Here is a 25,600-nt window from a genome sequence, read left to right as displayed (position 1 = left end):
GGGAGATATTCGGGCAGCGGCGGCGGGCTGCGGGCGGCGGCCTGACTGAACAAGGGACGGCGAGTACGAAGTAATAGGGCGGCCGGGCGAGGCGCAGTTCGGACGACGACTCCCCAAAGTTTGCATGGCATGGCATGGCAGTGGCAGTGGCAGTGGCAGCAGTGCAAGGCACAGCACGGCACGGCACGGATGGATGACCGTCCGTACAAGAATTGATAGCAATAAAAAGAACACCGGCAAGGATGGTGGCTCGAACGGGGCTTAGCACACAATCCATGCAACCTCTCGCTCTCTCTCACACACACATCAAAATTACACACACGTGCGCAGCTTGGCCGGCCGACTCGCACATCCCACACACGCACGCGAGAAGAAGCAGGATTCATCAGCCCGATCGACGTCCGTCGGGCTGAGACACGGACGATCACCCCTCGGTTCTACCGGTGGTCGAGAAAGTTCCAATCTCCCTTCGATGATTCTGTCGACCAACGCTGCCTTGGTTCGGAGATGAAGCGCTCAATGTCGATGAAACACCATCATCCCTTTGACGTCGTCTGCATCACGGGCTGCGACGGCAAGTTCCCGCCAGCAACGAGGGTCCGTAACGCGGACATGGCAGACACATCACATGTAACAATCAAAGCAGTCGTGGTTTGTGGTGCGCCTCCTGCCGGCTGCCCGGCAGAAGGCTCAATGTGTTGTTTTGTATTCTCAAGTGCTTGTGTAGTGAAGCAGTCTGTCTTTCGCTATGACTTTTTTGTGATTTTTTCCTTTTTTTACTTTCGGTCAAGTCAGTGAAAAAGAACCCAATCCATGCCCCAAGCATTCGCTGTAATGCCGTCACCGTCTTGATATGTTCCTGAATTAATTCCAAGCCAAAGAAATAAGAAAGAAGCCGAAAAACAAGTGGGCTCTGTGGTTTGGGTATTTGCAGCGTGCAGTAGTCTGTAGGATGAAAGCCCTCCTCCGGCAACCATCAATGCCATTAATTACAATCAAAGCAGAACGAATCGAACCTCCCAGCCATGCAAAAAACTCGAGGTCCGCGGTAGAATCGATCAAAGTAAAGTCGTAAACGTGTAGAAGGTGTAAAGGCGAGTGACCGGGGGATCGCCCAGGGTCGAAGGAATGGAGGCGGTCCCACTAGGTGTCGCGGGGCCGGCGACCGTCCGCGATGGAGAAGAAGAGCGCTAGGCGCGCCTGAGCCAAAGCCCAGACCGGCTGCGAGGCGCGGCGCGAACAGCAGATTTTTAAGGGCGCAAGAATGATGCCGAGAAGACCCCGAAAGCAGAAAAAAACAAGCAAAGATCCCAGCCAACACCCTTCCGGTAATGCCTCCACCAGCCAAGTCCGTAGTCTAGTCGCTGAAGAGAATTCAACGAGAATGAAAAAATGCTGCAAAGGATGCAGCCCGCAAGAAAATGAGAACCTCGTCAAGGAAATCTATACAAGCCAGAAGCCAGGCGCGATTTCGGGACGGATGCGTGCTTTCGTGAAAAACCAATGGGGGGGAACGCGTGCCGGAACTGCAACAGGAAATCCGAAGTGTAGATCCGCGTCCGCTGGAGCGTGTCTTCGTAGGGGAAACGCGCGCAGGGTATCCCCAATATGAACAGTAAGAAAAGACTAAGAAGGGGGAATCAGGAAATGCGCAAGTGCTTTTGTGTGTCGATCCCCGAGAAACTTTTCCGTGCCAAATCGGTGCAAGCCAGTGAAGAAACAAGATAATGTGTCATGGCCGCTGGTCAAATTCCAGCCGCCAGACAAACGGTGTCCACGGATCGGCCGATGGTGCAGATCGTGGCTGCATTTACGCCGTGACCGACTGAGGACCGAATCCGGGCGCCATGAAGTACGAAGGGTGCTGGCGTGCGCAGTAGAGGCAGCTGCAGCCGGCGCCGTGGCCACCCCACATGTGCTGTCCGTAGTGGGCGTACGCGTGAGGGAACATGGGCGCCTGCTCCTGAGGACTGGGCAGCTGGTGGAAGGGAGGGAACCCAAACACGCTACGACGGGCGTAGCCATCCGGGGGCGCCCAGGTGCCGGGGCCGCCATAGTACTCCGGAGTGTGCGGAGGGGAACGCTCGTTCGCGGAACGCGAGACGTGCCAAGGGTCGAACTGAGTGTAGCCAGGCGTGCCCTGCTGGGAGAAAGAGTCGCACGAGGACAGTGACTTGGCGTACGTGCACTGGTTGGACACCGGTGAAGGCAGCTTGGGCATCGAGCGCAAGCGGTTGAGGTTGCCCTGAACCCTGGTGTTAATGGGAGCCAACTTGGTCGTGTTAGCGGCGCGAGCGGCAACACGGGCCTCGTACTCCTTCCAGTGGTCGAGCCAGGAGTTGAACCCGCGCGACTCGGTCGGCTCGCGGTGGAGGTTGTAGCCAAGGGCAACAAGCCAGTCCCTCTCGAGCTGGTTCAATTCCGTGACGCTGATGCCACTGACCTCGGACCACGATCGGTTGATGAACGTGTTGTCGTCGAGGAACTTGCTTCCCAGCATCAGGGCAGTGGTCAGGAACCTGTAGACCTGCGAATCGCTGCTCTTGAAGGGCGTGCCCGTCGAGAGCATGTCCATGCGGATCGACAGGTAGTTCATGCTGAGCAGAATCGTCGCGGAAGGAAGGCGCGTCGCGCAGAGGACTTGGTGGACCCACTTCCGGAACGACGGAGTAGACGGACGACCTGGTTGAATGCTTCGCAAGAGGTCAATATCTGCTAGGCAGATCGGGGACGAAAAGAGAGCATACATTCCCTGTGCCATTTCAGACACGAAATCCGTCATCGTCTCCATGTCGTAGTCGAGCTTGGCCGAGACGCCGCCAACGGGCTTCTCTTCCTTCATGTGCGAATCAACGCGCTGCTGCTCGTGCTGGATCTGACGGTGCATCTCCATCTCGGGCATCGGAAGAGGAAGGATGGAGGCGCCGACGGAATCGTAATAGTGAGGAGGCTGGAGGCCGGACGGATTGGTGTTCTGGTAGGCGCCATGCTGGGGGTACATGATTGACGGGGGAGCCATGCCGGAGTTGTGGCCGTAGCGCTCTGTGAAGTCGTAGCGAGGTTCCTCGTGGCCTGCGACGCCGTGCTGGGCAGCGTAGGGGTTCTGCTGGTAGTGCATACCTCCACAGCCGTTGCTGTTGTAGCTAGGGATGAACTCAGGCGGCGAGAGAGGTAGCTGCCGAGGCATCGGCGGGCGGTAGAAAGAAGGCATGCTGGACTTCGCAGTCGCAAAGAAATAAAAGAGTCGGTGCGAATTCGCCCTGCTCGAAAGTGTCAGTGGCGCGTCGATCAATGCGCGGGTGGGGGAAACTGACCGCCTCTTTTACTTCCGACCGAAGGGGATTCGAGCAAATGCTCTGAAAGCGAACCTGACCAGAGGATCTAGTAGCTGGCTCTCATGCGCGGTGAGTTGTCGCTGAGCTGGCCGGTTGGAAAAGGTTGCTGGCGGACTAAACGCTGTGGCTTTGCTTGGATGACGCGCAACACCGATGACCTTGTCAGTGGCGGTGGGTGGACGTGACGCGGCCGAGCGAGAAGTCTGGCGTGGTTGGAGGAGAAGGGTGACGGCGCGAGCTGGAAGGACAAGCTGCGGACGCGTCTAGGCAGCGACGGTGAGTCGGCGGAAGGGTTTGAAGGAGGTTCGGCGCCGCGAAGGAGGCGAATCCGTCGGCCGGGACGAATCTAAGTGAATAGCTCGTCGCGGTGAGGTGGTTGATCGAGCGGTCAGTCGTGGCCTGCTGGGCTACGAGCGACGATGTGGACCGCGGAACGCTCAGAGCAATAAGGGCGAGATGCGAAGAGGAAACGCAAGGGAATAAAGCAGCGGTTTGCAATGCGGATAGCAAGCTCCTAAAATGGCGGCAAGCGGGCGGGCCGGTGGTGAGCAATCCTGAGGTGGACGGCGTCGACGCGGACACGACAGCAGACAGCGGGTGCAGGCGTAGGCGTGTGTTGCGTCGCGGTTTCCTTACGGCGGCCCAGACGCAAGGCAGGAGGCGGGACGTCGGCGACGGGCGGTTTGGCTCGAGGGCGGCCGCGATGCACGGAGCAGGACGTCTCGACAGGCGTGTTTTCGGGCGCTGCGCAGGTGGCGGGCTCAGTGCGGCAGCGGCTGACCAGACGCAAATGCTTCGGCAGACGGGGGCGAGCGAAGGGTTGAAGAGAGGGAGCGCTTCGCCGGGGCGCGGAGTGGGATGGGGAGGCGAAAAGGGAAGATGGACGACGAAGAGAAATGGGCGGAGAGGTGACAGTATTGTCAGGGCACGCCCGTCCAGGGAGCGCACGCTAGCCCGTGGCTTTGGCGTCCTTCTTTGGGTCCGTCACCGCGGCACTCCCAGCGTGCTGCTCCACCCCTTACGAGCGAAATCCTCCAACCAACCAGACGCGTCGCGGCCCAGCTGCAGGCGCCGCCGCTGGTTTCTGCCACGTCGGCTTCGTGCCCGCCTCTCACGCCCGGTCCCCGTCGTTCATTTCTACAATACCGGCCCTTGTGCACCTGCATTATTACGGGCCTCCGCGCCCTTCATTATTCAGCGCCTCCGCGCCCCTAGCAGCCCGGCGCGTAGAATCTGCTGGGCGTCCTTGCAATTTTGCGCCAGCTCCAGCTCCAGGGTCTCGCCCACAACGTCCGCAATCACACGCGCCGCGGCAAGGAGCACCGTCGCAAGAGTCAGTCGCTGCCCGGTGGCTGCATGGGAACGGTAGGGTGGCCTGCGCCTCGAGCGTGACCACCGCCGCGGCCGCAGCGCCGAAGGTAAGGCTTGTTCCGTAGTCAGACGCGACGGCGATGCAGAGGCACCACACGCAGCCGGCGATCACAGAGAAAACCGCAGCCAGCGTCATCAGCCGGGCTGCTCCAGGTGGCAACTGCAACGGCTGCGAATCACGTCGACTCGACCCGCGGCGCCCGGTCGCTTCCGCCGGCGTCATATCTCGCTGCACCACCTGTTTTGCGGCCAAGCCACGCTGGGTCGGGCAGTCTGGCCCTGAGCGCCTCCACCGATGTTTCATTCGCCCGGTGCGCGCCCGCGGCTCGCAAAGATTCGTTGGGAGGTATTGATTTTTATTCCGCGATCCACGCACGAGGCAGGCCCGAGCGCCTGTGGAGGCGGCCCTGGCCTGAGCCTCGAGGCCACAAGGTGTGAGGCCCTTCATAACTCCAGACACAGCACCCTCACCACCCCGCGAGCACCGCGCAGCCGGCGCGCACATGTCTGCCGGGCTGCGGCATCCAGCAGACCGGCTGCAAATTGCTGCAAATTGCACCGCCAACCGCGGAGCAGGAGCGCGCCCTGTCGGCGGGAACAGCGGTATGGTGATCTGAGCAGCGCGGTCTCGCCCACACAGCAGAGGAACAGGCCGGAGGCTGCCATCAAAGGCACGCATGAACGCCCGTTCGGGCAGGATCTTCGACCTGACGTCTTCGCGGCGGCGACAGCGGCAACAGGGTCCGGCCACGGGCTGGAATAATTGCGTAGTCAGCGTCGCATTCCCGGCAAGCCGGCCGCCCATTGGCGCTGGCGGCCGTGTCTGGTCATCTCCCATCTGTCCACCCGCCTCGAATCGAGCTGCAGGTCGGCCGACCAGCAGCAGCGAGCACGAGCATGCCTCCGGCCAGCGGGCCGCTTGGCTTTCGCCAGCAGCCAACCCCATTTTTCTCTCTCGGTCGGCCAAATACGACTTCTGGAAAGGCCGCGACCGCCGACCGCTCTCCCGGGCTCGCGGTGCCTGCGCCTGACCTCCGCTGTTTTTAGAAGATCGGTCAACCGGGGATGGCGGGAGAGACGGCCTAACGTGCACAATCCGTGCTCGTTCGGAGCGGTCGCTACCGCGCGGCATTCTCGAACAGATTGGATGGTTAGATGAACAGTAATAACGGGAGTCATCGCGTCTAGCGCGTGGACCCTGTGGTGATGGCTCACGGGCTCGTCGGCGTGCGCCAGCCCCCAGCACTCCCGCTGCCCGGTGCCCTGCGGGTGGAAGCCTTCTCGAAGATCAATGTCAGCATCGTCACCCTCATGGCATGCCGGCAGCCATCATCATGCCTTGCATATGTGAGATGGACGTGATGCGAGCCGTGCGAAAGCAGCCGCGGGCTGCCGAGCCTAAGCGTCACAGTGGACGAAGCCTCAGCCTCCTCTCACACACTCCTGCGGCCCGGCACACGCCAGCAGGTAGCCGTCGCCGTCGCCAGGCCGCTCTGCGACAGGCCGCGCCGGCACAGTCACGAGGAGCGTCGGACCGCCGAATCTGGCGTCTCGGGCACCGGTGAGGAGGGAACCGCATTGAGCATCAAGCAGCCATTCTCACGGCAACAGCTGACCCCCGCGTGCCACGAATGATATCCTTACGACCGGTCCAACCGTCTGGCGCTCCAACACCACGAGCAGGAAAAACGCCATCACAACCGTCATCTCGCCTCCTGCCAATACCGTCTGACGCATTTCGCAAGCGGCGCTATGCCGCATCTCGCTTGCGGCCGACGTCGTTCGAAGAGTTGAAAACGGAACGTTCCAAGCCTCCTCGCCCTCGCCCAAGCCCCGAAGCCGTGTTGCTAAATTCTGCACCACGACCCTCACCCGTACGGACGCAACTGCGCTAAGCTGCGCTCTGCTGCATCTCAGCGCATTCCATCACATCATCAGCGGCGCTCTTCAGACTGCGCTGCGGGAGGCGGCAAAGCGGGGCGGAGCTCGTTCCCCCAGTCCCCAGTCCGCGTCCGCCAGTCCCCCCGGCCACCACCCAGTCACCTATTTTTCTCGCTTCTTTCCCACCTCCTGCCTTTCCCAGCCCCAGCCGCAATGTGAGACATTTCCCACGCCAAAAGAAGCAACTCGCAGTATTTCTGGCTGCCTTCTGGTGGCGGGCATACCCGACCACTGCACGTCACCATGGGTTTGGCCTGTTGCCTGCGGTTGCCGCCGCTACAGTCAGAGCGGAAGACTCATCGCTCGGAGCTAGGCAGAAAATGCGCGCGAGCAGCACGAGTAGGAGGGAAGGAGGAAAAAAAAAAAGCAACGGGCTAAAAGTTGCCATCGTCATCGCGCTGCCGGTTGTGTAAGCTGATCGAGGCGCGACCGCGGCGGTCGCTGCTGCCCGACGACCACCAGGGCGCTAGATGATGGATGGCAAATCCAGATCCCGGTGAACTCATCATGACTGCCTGCTCGTGGCTCCCTTAGCCGCCGGAAAGTGGGGAGCGGGCAAGGCGGGCAAAGTAGGAAAGCGGGCACAGGTGGATCCCCAACCGAGGATCGTGTGGTAATGAGGGAAAGGCGAGGTGGTGGTACAGGGCGGAGGCTGTTCATGGACGGGGAGGGGGAGGCGTGCGGCCAAGACCAAGGCACGGAGTAGTGGTGGTTGGCTTGGCCAGCAGGTCGTGGTTGTTGCAGAACTTTTCGTGGCCGCAGATCCACGGCTGACCTCAGGCCGCTGCAGCTCATCAGCTCTGCCTCTTTCCCCCATCAGCTGAGGCTTCCCACGGTCGCAGCGCAACACGAGGGAGGAAGGGAAAAATTGCTTTCGGAGACGGGTCGTGATCAGCGTTGTCGAGGGGCCAAGGAGTCCGAAAGAGTCATGCTGATGTACGGACTACGGCAGACCAGCGCCCCCGGGCCCCCGACTTGCCCTGCAACCCCCGGCTCCGAGTCCCGTGTAAGACACACAACACGGGGCGAAACGTCGACGCCTTCGTGAAACGTCAGCCAGATGCAGTGACCATGGTTGCACGAGAGGCGCCGCAATCAGAGCCAAACACGAGCTTCGCTTTCGGAGCCGCCCGAAACATCACCGTGTTTTTTCACCCAACAACCACGGAACCCTCCAATCTACCTTCAAAGTGATAGCAGCCTCGGTTCCCAAATATTCGTCAGACAAGAGGTAGCCGTTGCTAGTAGCGTAAAGCCTCAAACTTCCATTCCAGCCAGAAAATAAACCAAAACAGCCCTCACACGTGTCCGCCAACAGAAAATTCCTCCATCCCTCAACGGCCGAAAACATGTCGGAAATTTGGCATTTCGGCCTTCGAATGCGTTGTTGGCTACCGAGAAGGTGCACAGAATCACACCAGGGCCTATGTGAGTAATGAGGATGGGCAGCTGCTACGTTCAGATGAAAGTACATACGTACTACCACCCGGATCTGGACTTCCCTGCGTGGAGTTTATTAACCAGCGTCGACGTCCGCCGATGTCCCATGGCGCATCGAGATCTATGTCAAACACAGTTGATGAAACAATGATACTGGGCGTTCACGCGTGGCCAAAAAGTCCAACCGAAAGTACATTCCGCTGGAAGTTTCAGCACTTCCATTGTTCAACGTAGAGCATCCTCGAAGCAGGTGTGGATTTCTTCCTATAACAAGTTACTGGTCATCACTTGCCAGTGCAAGCAGGACATATTTCGTGTTCGTAAGTGTGGGTTTACCGCCTCACTCGGCTGTGCAGTCATGCAAAATACGGGCAGCTGGCAATCTTATATTTTCAGGTCCCGAGGATTCAGGAACAAGGGGAGTTGTCAAACCATCTGCTGTCGCTCCAATCCAGCACGGCATCCTGCCGTCGGTGAGACTTCCTAAAAGGCTTGCACAAATCTCTGCGAAACATACTTATACAACTGTCAACTCGCTCTTGTATCGTGGCAACCGGCGGGTAACAACCGGTTTAAAAAAAAAAAAAAAACGCGGCTTCCCTTATTTACTTGTTTTCGACAATGAAACATCATGTGACACATGCTTCTACTTCCACACAGACATCTCGGTTGTCCCCATTGCACATATACCAGTACACTCGTGGACGGATCGCCTCTGTTTCCGAGGTGACACCATCTCGAACGGCCAAGCAGTGAGACACAAAAGGAACAATACTCTTCTTCTGCCCCTCGCACCGTTTTCATTGTTTCCTCTCCTCGCGTGGATTCACAAAGGAAAAGGCAAAAGTATGTGTGGTACAGGGGGTCCGGTTCTCTACTTTATTTTTCGCGGGGAAACCAATAAAGGGGACCGTTTCCATCAGGACCAAATCCCGTGGCATTCTACCACTGACGCCATGGAATTCTCAAAGAAAAGGTCGACCTGAGGTGGCCGCCTGGCCCCCTTCATCGAGAGGGGCGAAGGAAGGAACATTCCGTGACTTCGCTTCTTCTCTTCCTCATCCAGCTTTCTAATTCCGAGCCACGGAAGGATTGTGGCCAGAAGCAGAGCAGCCACTATCAACGGATCGCACGGCTTCTGTTCGGAGCGGGTATACATGTATTGTATACGAACCTGGTTGGAAAGGTAAAGAGAAAAATGTGGCGTGCAGTGTGATGATTTGGTGTGGAGTCATCCACCCGTCAAGTGAGATGGTCCCATTACGTACCTTGGCTTGCGGCTTTGTTTCCCTGTCCTGACCTGAGCTGATCGCCCTTGGTTGGTCCGTTGACACGAGCGTTAGGTCCCAAAGTCTCCCCTTGCATGGAAACACGGGAACGCACATACACACACAGTACGCGAGATAGACGCGTACTGTGCACGCACGCGTTTACGGCGCGTGGGGAAAGAAAGGAAGAATGATGGAAAGGAAAGGGGGTGGGCATGATGTCGAATGTAAGGCGAGCTTGCCTGGTTGCACCCGCCGCATGCCGGAGGACACGAGATTCCATTGTTCGAAGCGATGGGAAGCCTCACCGCGTTAGGCGTCAAGTTCGTGTCTCTGTGAGATAAACTTGGGCACCGACACATTGGGTGACTATGGGTGCTAGTGGCCCGCATCATATTGTACCCTAAGTCAAGCTCGCATTGCGTTTGAATGCCCACAGCGCACCGTTAATGGCTCCTCAAGGTGCCGACTATTCCTCTGACTTAGACACAGCTAGCCTCCCATTAGACGTCTGGATTCTACTACACAGCCTAAGCCGGGCAATGAAGCCATGGATATATAGTAGTCTAATCGCAGGACATCCTCCGAATGATACAACGATGTTTCTAGAATGGTTTAGGAAAATCCTGTTCTATCTGAGGGTGATATGTATCTTACCCCCGACCACAATACCTCTAATCTTCGTCTTAAAGGTTTTGCGAAACACCACCGCATATCCCAATAATACTGGGCCGACATGAAGTTGCAGGAACAGATTAAAGACGAAGATTCAACGACTTCAGAGGCAAGTCGTTCAAGGAAGAAGGCATAACGCAACCGCAAGTCCAACAATGCGGCCGGCCTCTGCTGGACGCCAGAACCGTGGGGGGCCACGCACCCCAACCCAGGTTTACAGGTCTACAAGATGGGAAGGCTTTATGTATCGCATTGCAATCTACAACTGGTGTCTGTTTTGTTGTAAAGTGCGGCTGTGCCACCCCCTTCGAATGAAACTACCGGCAGCTGTGGTAAATGATAATACTTCTTGTTGGAGCTGCCCGCAGCTGCGTTAGACACCAAGTCCGTGTCCTTGTAAGATACTACTCTTCGGCACGGGCAAGCATACACACATAGGCACGGACGGATGTTGCAAGAGCATTGATAGTAGTGAACCACTCAATTCGCGGTTACGCCAAAACGCCATAACGTGAAGGATGAGCGGCTGTGCGGCTCCCATGGTATTTCAGCCAGCTACCTACGTTACAGAGACGCCATGCCCGTCATAAACCCATCCATTGAGAAGAAACTTTTTTGAGAACCACTTGCGACCATCCCAGCAGCACATAGCGGAGCAACAGCCCGCTTAGTTCATCTGCCTGATGAGGGCGTTGATGTGGTCCTCACGGTTGCCAAGGTCACCACCCTCAATGAAGTGCTTGAACTTCCTGGTGTGGAAGCCACCAGTGGGGTTGGACAGCTTGAAGGGCCAGAGGAAGTTGCAGGCCTGCTTGAAGTTGGGGCCGACGGTGTAGATCTCGTGGATCAGGTCCTCAATGCAGACAATGCCGAACTTGCCGAGGTTCTCCTCGATGATGGCGTTGTCAGTGAGCGGGATGCGCTGCTTGTTGATCTTGCCGTAGCCGCGCTTGTAGACGAGCTCACGGACGGACTTAAGGTTGGGGTAACCGTAGGCGATGTAGGGCTCAACGATCCTCAGCATCTCAGTGGTGGCCTTGGTGATCTTGACGAAGCAGCCGTTGTTGATCTGGAGCAGACGGAGGAGCTGCAGGGTCTTGCGCTTCTTGGGGTCAATCTTGTTGATACCCTTGATGCGGACAACGAAGGCGAGCTTGGGCTCAGCAGGGACGTAGAAGGAACCGTCCTGCTTGGCAACACGCTGAAGGCGGACCTTCTCGCGCTCTGCGTCGCGGTACTCTTTGACGTAGGACTCGGCGCGCTTGAAGATGACCTCGCGCTTCTTCTTGTTGGCCTATGGAAAACACCGTTAGCTTGGTGAACTGATGCAATCTATGCCCGAAACATTCCGGAGAAGTAGGTGTAGTCAGTCCCGAAAGATGGTTAACGTAGAGACAGCATTGACCCGAGGGTCTAGTCATCTCGGTTGGTATTATCATCACCCCAACCTACTTCTCCCAAACGTCCGGGCAATAATGGAGGAGTGTCCTTACATCACGCTTCTTCTGAAGCTCGGCAGCACGGTTCTCGTGGTCCTTCTGCTGAGTCTTGCGCTTCTTGAGCAGGGTCTCAGGGACCAGGACCTGGTCCTTGGTGGGAACGGTACTACAATCACCCAAGAGAGAATGTCAGCAGTCTGGTAGAGTGTGGTGAACAGCGCAAGGCTTGCTCCCAGACGAGAACTGCAGCAAGTGCGGCATTCCCGACTGAAGATTGGACTCGAAAGAACAAGTTTTTTGATCGATGAGCGGTCCAGCGCTGTCAGGCGCAATGGACTGTATGATCTCAATCGACAAGACCCCGAGCGTAGCGCTCGAGAGGTTGTGCGCGTACTTCGTCCGAGCGTGGAATTACCCAGCTCTGATCGACTGCGTACGGCAGAATTGATTTAAGGGAGAAGACGGTCGCCTTCAGCCCCAAAACCCCAGCCTCGCATTCTCAAGTGCCGCGCGCGAGTGTGTACACGACCAAGTGAGGACCGAGGACCGGGAGGGAGAGTTGTATCGAGCTGGGCGGTGCCAAACCGGGCAGCCTTCTCCAGCGAGGAAATAACCACGACCAGCTGCATTCTCGTCTTCGGGTGCTCAGCCGAGCTGGCGGCGAGGGGAAACGTACGACTTGACAACGGCCATTGCGAGAACTTTTCCGGCGGTGCTGCTGGATGTTAGTGGTGGGACGGAGGGGTCGTGGACGTCTGGTTCTTTTTCAGAAGAGGCGCGCGAAGAAAATTGGAGGTGCGGCCTCGCTTGAGGGCGGTCTGTGCACAGGCCCGTGCGCAATAGGTATGCCAAGACACTCCCACCGCCTACCGCTACCACCATCAGCTCTACTACAACCCACCTTCAAGTTCAACCATCCAACGAAGTCGCGACAGAGACATTGAATTTCCGTTCGACTATTATCCAATCTCCCCCGCCAACCATGTCCTCCAACCGCCGCGGCGTTGGTCTCTCGGCCTTCGACCAGCACCGCATTACGCAGGCCCAGTACGCCTCGCACGGCAGCAACCTGCGCACGCAACAGGCGCGCTCGCTCGAGACGCAGTTGTCCGTCTTCCAATCGCTGCTGCACCAGTTCAGCATCACGCACGCCAAGGACATCCGCTCCAACCCTACCTTCCGCGCCGAGTTCGCCCGCATGTGCAATGCCATCGGCGTGGACCCGCTGGCGTCGTCCAACCGCAAAGGCAGTGGCGGCGGCAACGATGCGAAGAACGGAGGTAGTGTATGGGCGCAGATGCTGGGCAGCAGCGTGAATGACTTCTACTTCGAGTTGGCGGTGCGGGTCGTCGAGGTGTGTCGGGAGACGCGGGCGGAGAACGGAGGCATGATCGCGCTGAACGAGGTCAGGCAGCGCGTGCAAAAGGGTCGCGGCTTCGGGGGCGGCATGGAGGCGTCAGAGTATGCAGGCCCCTCCTCGCCGCGTGCTCGTATGGAACTATTCGTTGATTCCGAAATGCTCATTCTTGCCTCTGCTCATTCTAGTGACGATGTCTTGCGAGCTGTAAAGTCTCTCGAGCCGCTCGGGTCGGGCTTCACCATCATGAAGCTCGGTCACAAGCAAATGATTCGGTCCGTTCCAAAGGAGCTCAACACAGACCAGTCAGCCGTGCTGGAAGCCATACAGGTCTTGGGCTACGTCACGGTATCCATGCTGCAGATCAATCTGGGATGGGAGCGGGCAAGAGCAGTGGCCGCTATCGAAGATCTCCTGGCAGACTCGTTAGTTTGGGTTGACAGGCAGACGGAAGAGACCGAGTACTGGTCTCCAACGTTCATCACAGACGCGGCAGCGAGCGAAGGAGACTAAGGGTTACGTTGTGACGACTTTTGATTCCTCTACCCCGAAGTGTCTGATGATACCCATGAAGCGTATGACGCATTTTGCATCTCACATGAGCCATTAGAAAAGCAACATAAAACCCCCTAATGCCAAATCAAAGAAAAACCACTCTTCCACATTTTACGCCTGGATCGCCCGTCCAAGGGCACCGCCAGTGAATTGCTGGCCACGAGGCACACCACTCGATCCACCCCGGCCGCGGCCACGACCACCACCACGGCCGCCACGGCCGCCACGGCCCGAGCCACCTTGCCTCTCGAAGGCGTTGGCCATACCTTGTGTCCGCTGCTCCAGAGTCTTCTCGTTGGCCTCGATAAGGCCGCTGGCCTTGTCGCTAAGGGTAAGGGCGAGACTCTGCAGGCGAGAGAGCTCAACACCCTTGCGGAAGATGATGGCGTTGTTGACCTGGTCAAGCGCCGCAGCGAGCTCCTCGTGAGAGATCATCTTGCTGACAACAGCAGAGACCTTGCGATCGGAGAGCTCGAACATAGAGGCCAAAGTGGCAATGGAGAGGGTGTCGTAGAAGGGCGCGTAGGTGAAGAGGTAAGTCCTAAGACCCTCCTCCTGGATCTGCTCAGAGAGCATGGCCTTGATCTTGTCCGACTGCGCCATGAGTTCCCAGATCTTGATCGAGTTGATGAAGTCCGCAGACTTCTTCCACTCGCCCGCAGCAAGAGCCTTCGAGGCCTGCATGACGTGGTCGCGAGTGTTCTCTGGGGGGCCGGTGAAGATCTGGCGCTCATGGTACTCTAACAGCCTGCGGTAAGTCTTGCTGATGACCCGCTTCCTGATGTCGGGCGAGGACCCAACTTGGGCGAGCAGGGGGATCTCGAGCAGCATGGAGCAAGTCAGGTAGACGCACTCCAACAGCTCGAGGTTGATGTGCATGTGGAAGGGCAGCTGACGCTGTCTCTCCAATCGCTCCTGTTCAGGCGAAATCTGAGAGTAACGCTGCATCTGGAGACCCTGCGCAAGGAGCTCCTTCTGCCTGTTGCTACCGCAGATCTCTTGCAGAGAGGTCTGCGCCTCGTAAACAAGACCGGCCCTGAAAGCGCAGAGACCAACCTGTACGAGCGTCCGGTTGAAGAGGATCTGGGTGTTGACATCGAAGTTCGAGATCGTCTCCTGCAAGTGAGACATGAGCATCATGTCACGAGCCTTGTAGTAGTGGTCGTGCAGCGCCAGGTGGTAGATTTCGCAAAGCATAGCGCGTGCCCTGATGATACCCTCGCTGTACCTGAACAAGTACGTGCAGAGAGTTGCGATGAGATCGGTGGGATCTGTGGAGCCGTCACGGGGGGTGACGGTGGAGCTGAGGCCGGCGGGGATGGCCTTCCACGAGTTCTCCTCCAAAATCTTGATGACCAGCGAGGGCTTGAAGTACAGGTGCTCCAGGCGGCGCATGACGACACGGTTCGAGCTCTCCTGTGTGCTACCATGCTTCTCAACGAGCCACTCAACGTACACCTGGGTCCGGGCGATGCTAGTGTACAGCGTGGTCTCGTCGGTGAGCCTCTCGACGTAATCGGCGGTGTGGGGGTCGATGTGCTGGAGGGCGCGGGTAAGCTCATCGTCGAGGCGCTCGATGAAGGAGGTGATGCTGCCGGGGACCTTGAAGGTCTCGCCAGCGGTGAGAACAGGCTGCTTGTCATCATCCTCCCACTCCTCGGCACCCTCGATGACGATAATGTCACGGTTGTTCTCAAGAACCTCGAGCAGACGGCGGAACTCGTTCTCAGCCAGCTTCCACTGCTCTTGAGTCATCTGGTTGGTGGTACCGGTGGTGAGGTCGAAGCGGGTGGAGATCAGAGTCAGAAGCACGCGGATCTTCTGGTAGTCGGTGTTGGCGACGTCGTACAGCTTCTCCATGGTGCGAATCTGCTCCAGACGATCGGTGTTCTTACGGCCACGGGCCTCGATGATGGTGCGGAGATGCTTGAGGATGCTCTCGGGGGTGTAGACCATGGCCTTGCCACCAGCACCAACCATGGTGAAGCCGTCGTCATCACCGTCCTCGGCCTCGGCGCCTAGAGAGGGGGCGACCTTCTTCGTCTTCTTGGGAGTGGGAGCAAACTCCTCAACCACCTCGTCCGCCATGAACTTCTCCGGGTCGGCCTTGTACTTCTCAATCTCGGAAGCGTAGTCCTGCTTGAGCTTGCGCATACGCTGGCGGACAGCGTTCAAACCGCGCGTGTTGGTGGCGTTCATCTTCTTGGGCGAGACCTTCTGCTTCTCGAGCGTCTCGATCATGGTGGTCTCCAGCTCGGAAATGGCCTTGATATAAGGCTTGGGCGACTTGCCATTGTTCTGCCTGATGAGCGCGGGTATTTGACGGTTCATCTTGTCGAACTCTACGATGCAACATTAGCAGGCCGTGGCAAAGCCGTCGCGCACAGCTTGGAGCTTACCTGATGCGATGACAGCCCAGTCGTTGATCTTCTCAGCGTTCTCGATCGCCTTGATGGTGGCCTCGAGTTCCTCGAACCGCTTGTCCTTCGCGCTCTTGACAACGGTGACGCGCTCCTCGTCGTCGCTGTCGCTTTCATCGGACACATCCCTCAAGAAGCGCCCGGCACCGGTCTTTCCTTCATCTTCGTCGTCGCTGGAACCCTCGTCCGACTCCTCCTCCTCCGACGAGCTTTCCTCTTCGGACTTTTCTTCCGCCTCGGACTCAGAGTAGAGCTCCTCGTCGTCGGAGCTGCTCTCGCTGGAGCTATCGGCGGCGGTGAAAAAACGGGACATCGTGGCGGCTGATCCGGGGCCTGCGGGGTCGGTGTCGCGTGGAGGTTGAGGGTGTGGAGCGCGTAGATGTCGCGATAATATTCGCCGTTGGAGGGGCCGGTTGCATTTCGCGGTTGAAGCGAACGCACCGCATTTTCATGCGTCCGTGCACGGTGCATCACGTGACCCACCTGCTGTCTCCGGCTACAGATCGCTGCCTCGCCGTTGGGACTCATTCTGATTCATTTTTGCTCATGATCGGTCTCACTGGGAGAGTCATCTTCCAGCTGCGACAGTCATACACTCCGCCATCGTCCCACAATTCCGTGCGGGAGTCATGCCTGCCAAATGCGGACCACAGTAGCATTGGGACAAAGATTAAATTAGTAGATACATTTTGTCACGGACTTAAACGTAAAGGGTTGAATTGCTAATAAGAGGTTATACGGGTTGCGGAGAATAGGCCGCGTAGGAGGACTATCTACGTAACGAACGAGTTATGGTCGTCTACACGTGACATTATTGGCATGACTCGGGGCAGATCGTGACAATTTGGCCTGCTACTACTCGTAGCTAAGCATATAAAAGAGGGATAGGCTAGCGACCCTAATAGCCGTAAACCTATGCAAAAAAAAATAATATATCTAAAAAAAAGAGAGCTTTCAGAGACCACACTAGTGAGAATTTACGTACCTTCTGTCTGCCGGGTTTCAAGGGTTTTTTTTTTTTTTTTTAGATGAGGTACACCATACAATGTACAATGCAGTAGTAACCGCCGAAGCGGAGACCACCACACCCCTGCTCTAACGCAGAGTTCCTCAACAGGAGGCCAGAAGTTGGGTACGCCAGATAGCGTATTGTAGTAGTAACCGCCGAAGCGGAGACCACCACACCCCTGCCGTCGCAGGGTTCCTCTACCTGAGGCAATGCTTAAAGTGTTGATGGGACACACCGAGAACACATGGTTGAACCACCGGCTTGGACACTGTCAAGATACGTTAGTATTAAGTTAAGTGAGGTTCGAACACGCGCGGTCTCCGAAAGCTCTTGATGTATGTCGTACCGATACGCCATCATCACTTGTATGATAAGGCAGCTTGCCAACTCCCCATATGGCGCACCCTACGGCATGCCGGGATATCCAGGGAAACCAGCGGGGCCGCCCCGGCCAGCGCGGGCAGCTGCAGCTGCAGCCGCAGCCCGCTCTCCAGGCAAGAGCTACGCAGTAGAGCCGCGACACCGCCACGGCCGCCCGCCGAATCCGTGCGTCCCCTGCTCGCATTCTAGGTTGCTCTGCTGCGTGTCGCCCGTCCCAAGCACCCTGGCTCGTTATGAGAGGGAGACGCGTTTGCTCATACTAAGCTTATCCGCGACGGCCATCTATCTCCACGGCAGCTCCCCACGTCATCTGCCCAGTCTGTGCCCAGCTGCCACGACCTTGCCGCGCAAACATGGCCAGGGGCCTCCAGGGCCGCCAGGGCCTCCAGGGCCGCCGGGACCGCCGGGACCACGAGGAGGACCACCAGGACCTCCAGGGTAGGCACCGGGAGGACCAAAGTGAGTGTTCTGGAAGGGCGGGTAAGGACTAGGACCGGAGGTCGGATACGGCGGTTGGAAGTGCTGCGGATTGGAGAAGTTGGGAGGCGGGGGTTGCTAAGCGCCTTGCGGGGTGGACTGAACGGGGCGAGCGGCCTATTCGTGAAGGTTTAGTAATTATCCACGAGAAGCATCGGATTAGAAGATGGCAGTAGTGGGAGGAGCTGGGTCAGAAGGAAGGCAACGGAGATATCCACATGGTTTTGCGCTCTCGGTGAGTAGTGTAATTTACATCCGAAATGCTTCATCAAGCGTGCAACGGAGGTTGAGGGCGGCCCAAGGGTACCAATGCCGGAGTTTCTGTTGAGGATGGACGCAGCTGCCGACGTTTTCTCGCGCTACAGCATACACACGAAGGGTATTTCACTGCCAAATTAAACACAACTCCCGTGCACTACGAGATAGTACACACTTCTAAGATGGTCAGTTGAAGTCAATGTCCAGACGTAAATGTACGTAGACTTCTTAGGTTTGTCCCCTCTAGAGACGTAGCTCTCTGCCAGGTTTGACGTGGTGATAAACAACCACCACTTTGCATTCATCGTACTTAATAGTAGTAGGAATCAATTGAATGTAGGCGTTGCCCACATTCATCCCCACAAAAATTGCACGTTGCCCGAGCCACGGTGAGTGACAAAAGAAATTGCCCCCCCCCCCCCCCCCCCCCCCCCCCCCCCCCCCCGCGTTTACCCTACACAAACACTGCATTATCAACTGCCCATCCGGTGAGATATTTTTTTTATAAGGCAGATTCGGGTAGGCAATTTCTTTTGTCACCGACGTGGAGCATCAACAGGTTATACATTGCCCCAGCCAAGACGACGCCGCTGAGGTGAGATTCGTCCACAGGTTCTACTCGAAATACTTGAATGCATCTAACTACAACCGCCACTTTATCACGACCAGAAGATGCCGTTCGCCTTGGTCCCACCACCGCAAGACCCGTTCGCTCATGGCGTCGGCGGCAGCGGCGATGAGTGCCTTCAAATTCTGCCACGCCACACCTAACTTCTAGACTCTTCGACGAAGCGTTTTAGCATACGGCGAAGGATTTGGCGGCGTGTCCCAGCCGGGCGTGACTGCCACATACTAAGATTTCCTTCTCGAGGGCGGGCGGCACGCATAGACGGTGCCTACCGTCTTGCGGATCTTCGTAGCAGATTGAGCCATTTCGGAGAAAGAATCGCAGGCCCTACCGCGGTTCGGAGGCTTCGTCCGCGTGGTCAAGCTGGGAGAGATCGCGAGCGATCTGGTCGGCATTATTGTATAATACTTGTACGATGCTGGCGTCGGGGCTGTGCCTTTGATGCTCTAAAACCATCTGGCGGGCTCCTTCAGCACCTTGATCTTGCTGCCAGGCAGTTCTGCGCCCTGTGCCATAGCCTCTTGAGCCATGGCTTCGGTGAACGGGTCGTCGGGTTTTACGGCGTATATATAGGTATATATGCTCGCCACGTTCTTGATCACTTGTTCCATGTTGTTCTTTTGGGCATCGTACGCCTCTTGCAGCAATTCTCTGCGGATCCTCTTCCCTCCTTGCAGATACATCCTATCCTTGGAGGATAGCTGACTCGTGTGGTGGTAATGTAGATCGTATTCGTAAGTAGTGGGGTGTACTGGTGTTGGAGCTACGAAGGTGAAAAGAATGCTAAGACCCTGGCCCAGATAATCCTCGGATCTCTTTCCTTCGTATCGTATCTTTCGACGTCGAGGGTAGTTCTGACTCGATTGCTTTCATGAACTGTCGAACGTTCCGATAGAAGAGCTTCTCTTTACGCTCGATCATGTCGTCGTCTTTATAATCTCTAAGCTTTATTGACGCATCGAAGTATCCGATGTCCTCGGGGCGAACTTAATGCCCGTCACGATATCCAACTTGGCTAAGGAGTTCAGGCAGATGCTACCGCGACGATGCCATGGATGATCTGAGTCCGTCAGGAACACAATGTTCTTTCTACATGGGTAATCGATGCGAATATCCCAACGTGGGTGTGAGTTCTTAATTCGCATAAACACGTGCAGACATAAGATTCCACGACCTACTTGTACAGTATATCCAGACCAATCGGGATCTGCCAATGGAAGCGTCGATGAACGTGTAGTGGGTGGATCGCGACTACTGAGGAGACGAAACATGGCATCCTCACTCCAGCGTCACAGCTCCAGTTCGACTATAGCGAATCGGAGGTGGACCTATTGATAGTCAACGGTGGACAGAAGAGGCGGGTCATCATCATTACGACACACAGTCCAACCACGCATTCCGTGTTGCTCTTAGGAATATTTTTTTTGGCGGAAGGAAGTAACCACACATGATGACTTCTTCAAGATTAGTATTCTATCTAAGAGACCAAAGGTAGAGGGAATCTTCGCATAACACTGCCCCCAAACTCTACGTTGTAGGTCCTGTAAATAACCTCAAAATAGAAAGCCGAATCAAAGATCAAGCAGGTTGGGTATCCGCTCAGCTAACGCCGAATAAGCATGGGGGCCGTTTTGGCAATCCTGAAAGTCCGATACAAGAACAATTTTGCTCTTAGGAATAGGAAGAAATTGAAAGGTCAGCACGAGCGGACAATACCTGAACAGTCAACAAAGTGGAAAGCTTAAAAAGTGAACAATGTCGCGAAGTGAGAAGAAAAGGTGCAGTCGACCGCAAGCTTCCCGCTTCACGGCACCAGCAAGTCCGTCTTTCTTCTGTGCAGACCCCTGCTCAAGTGCTCTGTCATTTGTGCCTGTTGCTCTGCCTGCAACTGTTCTGGCAAATTCGTGTGGCTAGCGAAGGGGGTGCGCATGAAGGGCGTGGGAGCGGGACAGGGGTTGGCACTGCGGTACGGTTCCTCGCTGTCGAGCAACTCGACGACGCGCTCGCGGCGGCGCTCGTCGCGCGTTTGGCCGTGCTGAGGCGTCTCCTTGAAGCCACCCTCGTCACGGTCCTCCTGCTTCTGCGGCCACAGGATCTGTCGATTCATCACGGCGCGCACCTGCATGAAGACCACGAAGAGCCAGAGCGGGATCAAGCCCACGGTAAGCACGCAGCCGACGATGTTGATGGGGCGGTTGTTGTCCAAGGCTTTGGCGACAGCGAACGTGGCCGTCGTCAGCGCCGTGTTAGGGAAGATGAACGAGTACCACGTCATGGCGAAGTCCATCTTTCGGCGCGTGGCCGGGCTGGCGTGCGCGCCGACGGAAACGAAGAAGAACCAGAGCGCCAGGCCCCACAGCCAGATGCCGACCCAGTTGGCGATGATCTTGCTGACCTGCCCGGCGAGCTTACCGTCACCCATGAAGGTGTCAGGCACGCAGTTGGGGAGGCTTTGGCCCATGGTGATGATTCCGGAAATGGTGAAGCCAGACGGACCGACCGAGATGAACATACCCGGGCGGAGGGACTCGCGCGGAAGCTTTTGCGTCATCAGACGATAGAGAAAGGCGGCGTAGATCATCAGCGAGACCATGAAGCCGATGCCCTGCAGGACGACTCCGCCGACAATGATCTCGAGAGAACGCTCTCCAACGGTCTTCTTAGCCAGGCTTCCAGCGTGCGGACCGACAATCAGAAGGGGATAGGCAGGGAAAATCCACACGGGCGTCATCTTGGAAATGGTGAAAGTCTGGGTTGACCACCTGGTAACGGTCAGCTAAAGGCCACGGCGACGGAGCGGGGGAGGGCTTGCATGATGAGATAAATGCCACAAGAGAAGACAATGGCCAATCCACAATACAGCCAGAAAAGAACAACCATTGCGTCTTCGAGCCAGGATCCCGTGTAATCCACCCCGTACTGGGAGATGTTTAGAAGAACAGTGCCGAAGCTGATGACGGAAGCGGGGATGAACAGGCATTCGGTGGGGTGGAGGAAACTGGCGCGAAAGGTGGAAGGATACCAATAGAAGCGCATGCTGATCATGAAGACATTGAAGACGAACAAGACAAGGTTCAGGATGAAGAAGATGCATCCGATCTCGTAGAGACCGTTGAACTGCCAAGGGACTGCAGGATGAGGCTGGTTAGTGCAGTCCGACTTGGCGGCGCCAATGATGGATGCGGAAAGAGGGACGACGCACCATTGTGTAGCACATTGGCAATGCCGCCGGTGGCCATGGTCATGGTAAACCATGTCCACGTGAAATGGCGGGTTCGCTCTCTCAGAGACAGCCGCAGCGGTTCCTCTTTCTCGTTCAGCCCCTCGCTTTCCTCTTTGTTGCCGGGGTGCACGGCCATTGCATCTGCGACGCTGTTCTCACCAGACCAATGCACGGTGGAGCCGCGATGGGCGGAGGCGGGGGCGAAGTGGTCGGATGCAGAGGACCTGGGCGAGGTGGTGAAGATGAAGGGATTGGTAGCGTGCTCCGGGACCGACGGCTGGCTGCCGTCGCCAGTCGAGAAAGGAGAGCGCGGAGACGCAGCCATTGTTTAGGTAGCGGCGAGGCGGGAGGGCAAGTCACGGCGGCGGGCTGGCGGCAAGCAAACGGCAGGCGGAGGGTCGCTGCCGAGCGTCCTGCGCTTCGGTGGCCATGGGTGCAGATGCATGGGAGAAGTAATGCACAGCGACAGCATTTCGCTCGGGACCGGCACGGCGCGATGACGACCTTGGGCCCTTGGGCATGGGGTCGCGTGTGCCCTCCAAGCGCCGCGCAGGGCTGGGGCGGCCAAACCCTGCCGAAGATCGACTAATCCCGCCCGGCGTGCTGCCCGCCGTCGCCTGCTCGCTGCTTGTGCCCGTCTAGCTCTCCATCTGCGCGCCATCGAGCACTGGCAGGAGTAGTGACTGAAACCTGTTGAACCGGCCTCTGTATAAGCCATCTTGTTGTCTTGCGCTTCAGTCCCCGCTGACATCACGAGCAGCGGCTCGATCGCCAGAACCGTCGGCGGCGTAGTCAGCTGGAGCGTCGAGCTTTGCTGCCGCCGCACTCGCGTCCTGATTCAAGCGCCCTCTCAGTCCTGTGCCAGAGCAAATCCCATCTTCCTCCCCCGCCGCGCGACGCGGCTTCCGACGTTGACAGCTCTCGACATAGTCGCGCGCACGTCGGGAATGGCACTACCCGATCGCGTGTCCTTCGGAACTCCGAGCTCGAGGGGAGCGCGCCAGGCCCCCGAATTTCGACCGCAGAGTCGACGTTGCCGTCGATGGCTGGAGCGAGGCTGGACAGAAGGGTCGACGTTGGGGGTGGTGCAGGGCTGAGGACGAGGAGACAAGGGCTGGCCGGATGAACGAATAGGCTCGAGTTCTTCCACGCCGCGGTTGCGCGCGCCCGGCCCCGCGACCACTGCCGAAGTGCACCTCCGCATCGCTTCCGATAGCTTCCCCCGGCCGACTTACCCCAGCCGCGACAAATGTAGTTATTACTTCTTCCCCCGCGTGGCCACCCTCTCCTCTCTCTTCTCTATACCTGCAACTGCCCTCTCTTTCCTCACAATCGTCATTTCCCGCGCGGCGCAATTGGTGCTTTCATCATGTCGGGCTTCATACAAAAAGGCGCCAAGCACATCCTCCAAAAGAACCCCAATGACATCGTCTTCCTGTCCGCGCTGAGAACGCCGGTGACGAGGTCGAAGAAGGGTGGTCTGAAGGATGCCTACGACCACGAGCTGCTCGCAACAGTACGTCCAATGCCCTCTGCCGCCCGCAGCCTCACCCTGCATCCGCTTCCGAGCACCGGCTAACCCGAGCTTCCGCTAGGTGCTGAAAGCCACGCTCGACAAGAACCCCAAGCTCGACCCAGCCGCCGTGCAGGATATCCAGGTCGGCACCGTGCTGGCCGAGCTGGGCGGTTCCAAGGCTGGCCGCATGGCCGCCAATCACGTCGGCTACCCTACTAGTGTAGCCTTCCAGACGGTGAACCGCGCGTGCAGCTCCGGCTTGGCCGCCATAACCGGCATCGCCCACAGCATAGCCGTCGGCCAGATCGACGTCGGCATTGGCGGTGGCATGGAGAGCATGACGCGCAACTACGGCTCGCGCGCCATCCCGACGGTGCTGTGGCCCCAGTTGAAGGACAGCCCGGTCAAGGACGCCCGGGAGTGCATCATGAACATGGGACTCACCGCCGAGAACGTAGCCGAGCGCTACGGCGTCAGCCGCGCCGACCAGGACGCCTTCGCTGCCCGCTCCCAGCTGAGGGCTGCCCAGGCACAGAAGGACGGCTTGTTCGATGCTGAGATTGTGCCCGTGACGACGCGTTTCCGTCCTAACCCCGAGGTGCCCGAGAACGAGGAGGAAATCACCGTCACCAAGGACGACGGAATTCGCCCCACGACCACCGTCGAGAAGCTCGCCGGCATGAAGCCCGCCTTCAAGCCCGACGGCTCATCCACCGCCGGCAACAGCTCCCAGGTCTCAGATGGTGCCGCCGCAGCACTCATGATGCGCCGTAGCACCGCCCACGCCCTCGGCCTCCAAGACTCCATCATTGGCAAATGGGCGGGCACCCAGGTCGTTGGCTGCGCTCCCGATGAGATGGGCGTGGGCCCTGCCATCGCCATCCCCAAGCTACTGGACTACACGGGCGTGAAGAAGGAGGAGGTTGGAATCTGGGAGATCAATGAGGCTTTTGCCAGCCAGGCCGTGTACTGTGTGCGGAAGCTTGGCATCGATGAGGAGAAGGTCAACCCTAAGGGTGGTGCTATTGCTCTGGGCCACCCGCTGGGCGCGACCGGTGCAAGGCAGCTGGCGACACTGCTGCCGGAGATGGAGAGGCAGAGTCAGGAGATTGGTGTCATTAGCATGTGTATCGGAACCGGTATGGGCATGGCCAGCTTGATTGTTAGAGAATAGTCACAAGGCGAAAATCTGTAGCAATACCCAGGGACGGAACAAAAAATCGATCAAGTTTGGATATCATGTAACTTGCGTGACTGGCAGAACTTATGCCTGTTCCATTACCTCTCCTTTGTTCTTCTTCTTCTTCTTCTTCTTTTTCTTCTTCTTGTCAGAGCGGCATAACAGTGCATTCTCCGCAGTAGTGACGGGGTCGCCAGATTCCCCATGCTGGATGGAGACTTTCGCTGGAGCTGACTTCGTAATTGCTTTGTCGGTTTCATCATTGCAGCCATCGGGGCCCTCTTCGCCCGCGGCCGGTGATTTTGCCTTGGCCGTAGGCTTTTCCTCCCGAGAGTCAGTCTTCGACTTCTCTACCGCCGCCTTCACTGGAACCCCTGCCTGGGCCTTTTGCTTCTTGTTCTTCTTCTTTGAGCGCTCCTCCAACAGCTCATCTAGGTAACTGACAGGTCGCTTTCTCGACTTTTCCTGTGCCTGCGTTGCCGCGGCATTCGCCTGCTTGGGTGCTGCTCTGCCTTTCACCTCATCTTCTGACCCGCTATCCCCTCCATTCGATGTCCTATCTTTCACTGATGCTGGAGGAGCCTTCCTCTTCGACTTGAACATTGCCGCGCGCCCATCCTCGTCATCACTGTCATCCTGGGCTTTCGTGGGTTTCGTCGGTCGTTCTAGTTTCTTGCTCGGTAGATGGGCAGCGGCGGCAGACTTCTGGTCTGCGGGCTGGGCACCGCGACCCTTGGCAGCGTTTTTGCCGAGGATCTGGTAGCGGAGGCGCTCGTTGGAAGAGAGTTGGTTGCGCTTGAAGCTACCGTCCAGGATGTCTTTTGGGGGCTCGGCGCCGACGCCTAGGCTGGAAACTGTAAGCAACCAGCAACACATTGTGCAAGGGGTAGGTGGGAAGCATACATATCGGAGCCGGGAGTAAAAAGCGCGGATTCTTCCTTGTGCAGCTGCTCGGGCGTCTTCTGCGCGGCTTCGTCTTCAGCAGGGCGCGGGGGCAGCCATGATGCGACCAGGTTCTGGCTGCGGGCGAGAGCGACGCTGACGCGATTGAAGGCGACGTCCTCCGGGCGCGCCGCGGTAGACATGTCGGGGTGGGGAGCGGGTGGGTGCGGCAGTGACAGCGGTAG

General features: G+C 57.6%; 7 protein-coding genes across 7 annotated transcripts; 2 read left to right on the top strand and 5 right to left on the bottom strand.

Moving 5' to 3' along the window:
* Nucleotides 1-1,810: 1,810 nt before the first annotated feature.
* On the bottom strand, nucleotides 1,811-3,187 carry SLS55_001255 (uncharacterized protein; the record flags this gene model as incomplete). Its single annotated transcript, XM_066772751.1, has 1 exon — nucleotides 1,811-3,187. One exon carries the CDS (start codon nucleotides 3,185-3,187, stop codon nucleotides 1,811-1,813), a length of 1,377 nt encoding a protein of 458 aa, XP_066638030.1.
* Nucleotides 3,188-10,697: 7,510 nt separating this feature from the next.
* Nucleotides 10,698-12,162, bottom strand: RPL7 (60S ribosomal protein uL30; the record flags this gene model as incomplete). Its single annotated transcript, XM_066772750.1, has 3 exons — nucleotides 10,698-11,324; nucleotides 11,524-11,635; nucleotides 12,146-12,162. 3 exons carry the CDS (start codon nucleotides 12,160-12,162, stop codon nucleotides 10,698-10,700), a joined length of 756 nt encoding a protein of 251 aa, XP_066638029.1.
* A 289-nt stretch (nucleotides 12,163-12,451) lies between these two features.
* dot2 (ESCRT II complex subunit Dot2) lies at nucleotides 12,452-13,339 on the top strand (the record flags this gene model as incomplete). The annotated part of the gene is made up of 1 exon (XM_066772749.1): nucleotides 12,452-13,339. One exon carries the CDS (start codon nucleotides 12,452-12,454, stop codon nucleotides 13,337-13,339), a length of 888 nt encoding a protein of 295 aa, XP_066638028.1.
* A 153-nt stretch (nucleotides 13,340-13,492) lies between these two features.
* NIP1 (Translation initiation factor 3 subunit c) lies at nucleotides 13,493-16,114 on the bottom strand (the record flags this gene model as incomplete). The annotated part of the gene is made up of 2 exons (XM_066772748.1): nucleotides 13,493-15,723; nucleotides 15,781-16,114. The coding sequence occupies 2 exons, from the start codon at nucleotides 16,112-16,114 to the stop codon at nucleotides 13,493-13,495; spliced, it is 2,565 nt and encodes an 854-aa protein (XP_066638027.1).
* A 4,244-nt stretch (nucleotides 16,115-20,358) lies between these two features.
* Nucleotides 20,359-22,102, bottom strand: SLS55_001251 (uncharacterized protein; the record flags this gene model as incomplete). The annotated part of the gene is made up of 3 exons (XM_066772747.1): nucleotides 20,359-21,316; nucleotides 21,415-21,682; nucleotides 21,757-22,102. The coding sequence occupies 3 exons, from the start codon at nucleotides 22,100-22,102 to the stop codon at nucleotides 20,359-20,361; spliced, it is 1,572 nt and encodes a 523-aa protein (XP_066638026.1).
* Nucleotides 22,103-23,146: 1,044 nt separating this feature from the next.
* On the top strand, nucleotides 23,147-24,467 carry SLS55_001250 (uncharacterized protein; the record flags this gene model as incomplete). Its single annotated transcript, XM_066772746.1, has 2 exons — nucleotides 23,147-23,293; nucleotides 23,373-24,467. 2 exons carry the CDS (start codon nucleotides 23,147-23,149, stop codon nucleotides 24,465-24,467), a joined length of 1,242 nt encoding a protein of 413 aa, XP_066638025.1.
* A 90-nt stretch (nucleotides 24,468-24,557) lies between these two features.
* On the bottom strand, nucleotides 24,558-25,558 carry SLS55_001249 (uncharacterized protein; the record flags this gene model as incomplete). Its single annotated transcript, XM_066772745.1, has 2 exons — nucleotides 24,558-25,320; nucleotides 25,377-25,558. 2 exons carry the CDS (start codon nucleotides 25,556-25,558, stop codon nucleotides 24,558-24,560), a joined length of 945 nt encoding a protein of 314 aa, XP_066638024.1.
* Nucleotides 25,559-25,600: the final 42 nt, after the last annotated feature.

This window comes from Diplodia seriata (genome assembly GCF_021436955.1).
Source record: "Diplodia seriata strain FDS-637 chromosome Unknown scaffold_1, whole genome shotgun sequence".
Classification (NCBI taxonomy): Eukaryota; Fungi; Ascomycota; class Dothideomycetes; order Botryosphaeriales; family Botryosphaeriaceae; genus Diplodia; species Diplodia seriata.
This window is presented reverse-complemented; position numbering and strand designations above follow the sequence as displayed.